The following is a 3,387-nucleotide window of genomic DNA, read 5'->3' on the forward strand; positions in this document are numbered from 1 at the left end:
TAATTTGGTTTTATATCATATTGAGTAATGATAGAGGACTATAAAAGTGTGCATATAAACAGTGGAGTTAGATGACTCAAAATTACCCACTGAGTTTTTTTCAGAATCTATACTCCCCTTTTATAATATTTAACATGACTCAGAATTAGATGAACAAAATCAGAGAGTTATTTATTACATAAATAAAAAACCAGGATTAAAAGGGATTAGGAATAGACTGTAATAAAATGCGAGTCAATCAGAAAATGGTTTGGACAAACTTTGCAGATTGAGCTCTTGCTTTTAGAGTATCCTTCTTTGATCTCGCCTCCTGTATCTTACTCTCCAAAAGCTACAGGCAATTAACAAAGCAAAAATGGGATAAACTTACATCACTAGTTATAACAAAAAATTCCTGCACTATAATTAAAATAGTCCAACCATTTTCAACAGCTTATAGGATTCTGGGAAGATGCAATTTCTTACAAAAACAAAGTTATTGGCACACTATAAATTTTGGTTTCCAAGCATACCAAAAACAAAGCTGCTGCTCTTTTTCTTTAAAAAAAATAAACAAAACATAAAAAAACTGGAAGGGCAGAACAAAGTTTGTTTCTAAGAATAAGCATAGTCCAGAAGGAAACAAGAATTAATTTTAGCACAAGAAGATATCCTAGAACTTGTTACCTCAGGTACATAATGCATCAACATATTTTCAATGCCGGATTTCAAAGTCACCGAAGAGCTTGGGCACCCACTACATGCTCCTTGCATCTTAAGTTTTACTATTCCAGTATCCCTAGATAAAAACCACAATAAATAAATTAACTTGGTACAAATATAATTCTATAGTGCCCGTAGTTGGATGCTCTTCCTAAAAGTTTCATCCTTGTGCTTCAAAACCAAAATAACAAACTATTAAGAACTTCTGGATCAAATCCTCGATATTCAATGTCTCCACCATCATCTTGAACAGCCGGATATGAATACGAGTCTCCAACAATTCCTTGATCATTGCAACAGTTTCAGAATCATCCTGTACAAAACACATGCATACTACCATTTAGTTTAGGCCTCTCAAATATTGTTGAGTACATACTCAAATGTACTCCAGGGTTAAAATATTTTTATACTACAAGGTACTTAGATTAGTTAGATACAAGTATAGAGTATGTTAAGGAAAAAATCATCTGAACTGATTAGGTGGGGCACAAGGTAGTGAATGCCAATTTAGTGGGGAAATGGTGCCTTTATATCAAACCCAAGAAGAAAAAAAAGAAAAAAAAGAAAGGTACAGGAACAGAGACAGGTTTTCTTCCAGTTGGCACAACACAAAAAATTACCAGAAGGAAAAACGATGCCTAACTTAGCAAAATGTTTGATGACTACAGTGATTAACCAAACTTAGTAGCATCTCATACATGATAGCAAGGCAAAGCAAAAGTTATTATATTGCTGATATAAAGGATTCAGTGACAAATACATAAATATTAATTCAAGGATTAAGTAACTAAAACAGAAGTATTAGAATAATTAAAAATAACAACAAAAATAGGCTTCTAAAGTGATGATTGAACAGCTGAGACATTATCTATTATCTCCTTGAATAGGATTGATTATTGGCTTATGCTATGTGTACCAGAGAGAGTAGCAGAAATTAAAGCTATGTAACAACCTACACTGGATACCTATGAATGCAATCTTCCCAAGGAGACTTGGGTGAAGCCTTGACATGCCTAAGTGACTGCCACACTGCCCTGTTACACTTAAATCCACATCCAAATGCAATCTGCCACACCCTATTTCCCTTCCTCATTATTCCCTTGGCTTCAGTGTATGCCAGCTCATACCAAATAGAGCTTGAAGAAGTGTTCCCAAATCTGTGAAGTGTCATTCTAGAAGCCTCAACATGCATAGGCAGAAGCTGAAGATTCTTCTCAAGCTCATCAATCACAGCTCTCCCATCAGCATGAATGCAGAAATGATCAAATGCAAGCTTGAAATCAGGTATATAAGGCTTCACTTTTGCATTTAGATGCTTCTTAAAAACCAAAGTAGCAAAGAACAGAAGCTGTTCACTTATTGGAAGAACAAGAGACCCCAAAGTTGTGATGTTAGTCTTCAAAGCCCCACCAACAATAGCCATAAGATCCTTTGAGAGAGAAACACCAGTTTTGCCATAATCATCTTGTTCTTGATACACACACCTGAAAGCTTTATCATCAGCACCCTTATGAGTCCTCACAACATGAACAAGCTTATACTTTGCTCTTCTCTTAACAGAGCCTTTGTTGGACAACAAAACAGCAGAACCACCAACACAGAACAAACAATTTGGGATCAGCATAGATTTCTTGTTCCCAAAGTACCAATTCTGAGTAATGTTCTCAGTGCTAACAACAACAGCATAAGTGTTCCTATGAACTTGAAGCATGTCCTTAGCAAGATCAATGGCTATAACTCCTGCACTACAACCCATACCACCTAAATTGAAGCTTCTAATGTTACCCCTAAGCTTGTACTTGTTCACAATCATTGCAGAAAGTGAAGGAGTTGGGTTAAACAAACTGCAATTCACAACAAGAACACCAATATTCTTAGGCTTAATATTTGTATTAGCAAAAAGATTATCCAAAGCACCAAACATAACATTCTCAGATTCTTCTCTTGTAGCAGCCATGGAAGGAGTTGGAGGGATATGATGCATGGCTTCGGGTACATACTGACCGTCGAAGTCTAAGATTTTGTTTTTGGTTGAGCTTCTTCTCTCTAAACTCGAAGGAAGGAAACTGGAATGGAGATGGATTTTTCTACTGAGCAGTCTGAGAAGAGGGGGCAGAATCGTGACGGAGACAGAGGTCAGGCAACGAACACAACTCAGAAGACGGTGGTGGGTTGGAAGAATTTGCGACGACCAGACGAAGACGATGGTGACTGAGCGCCCGACGGACGACGGCAGGAGCGCGATGGAGCAGATGAATACCAGGAACTGACGCGCCGAGGTCGAGGAAGAAGAAGTTGCGATTCTTGAAGGAGGAAGAAGCACAGACGACCAGACAACGATGGTAGTGCCTGAGAGCGACGGACGGCGGCAGTCTTTGCGGCAGTGGTAGAGAAGCTAGGGTTTAGGGGAGAAGCTGTTAAGATAGGGGTATTCAAAGGATATTTTTGTCTAATCAAATAAAGGAAGGATGTTTAAGTCTTTTCATTAAAATTAAATAAAATTTATTTTTTATTTTTATTTAATTAAAAGGGTGTTTTAGTAAAAGTGGTGATATATTATATATTTAAAAAAGAAAAAATTAAATGCTGACGTGGAAAATAAATTCTATTTGTCTTATTGTTATTTGTCCACATTTTGAACGTATCGGTACGTATTAATTTATCATCGTACCGTAGCAAACACCT

General features: G+C 36.9%; 1 protein-coding gene across 1 annotated transcript; it reads right to left on the reverse strand.

Moving 5' to 3' along the window:
* Positions 1-1,512: 1,512 nt before the first annotated feature.
* Positions 1,513-2,932, reverse strand: LOC112789615 (3-ketoacyl-CoA synthase 4-like). The gene has a single exon (XM_025831614.2). It carries the CDS (start codon positions 2,684-2,686, stop codon positions 1,655-1,657), a length of 1,032 nt encoding a protein of 343 aa, XP_025687399.1. The 5' UTR covers positions 2,687-2,932; the 3' UTR covers positions 1,513-1,654.
* Positions 2,933-3,387: the final 455 nt, after the last annotated feature.

The sequence above is a fragment of the Arachis hypogaea genome, chromosome 1, assembly GCF_003086295.3.
Source record: "Arachis hypogaea cultivar Tifrunner chromosome 1, arahy.Tifrunner.gnm2.J5K5, whole genome shotgun sequence".
Lineage (NCBI taxonomy): Eukaryota > Viridiplantae > Streptophyta > Magnoliopsida > Fabales > Fabaceae > Arachis > Arachis hypogaea.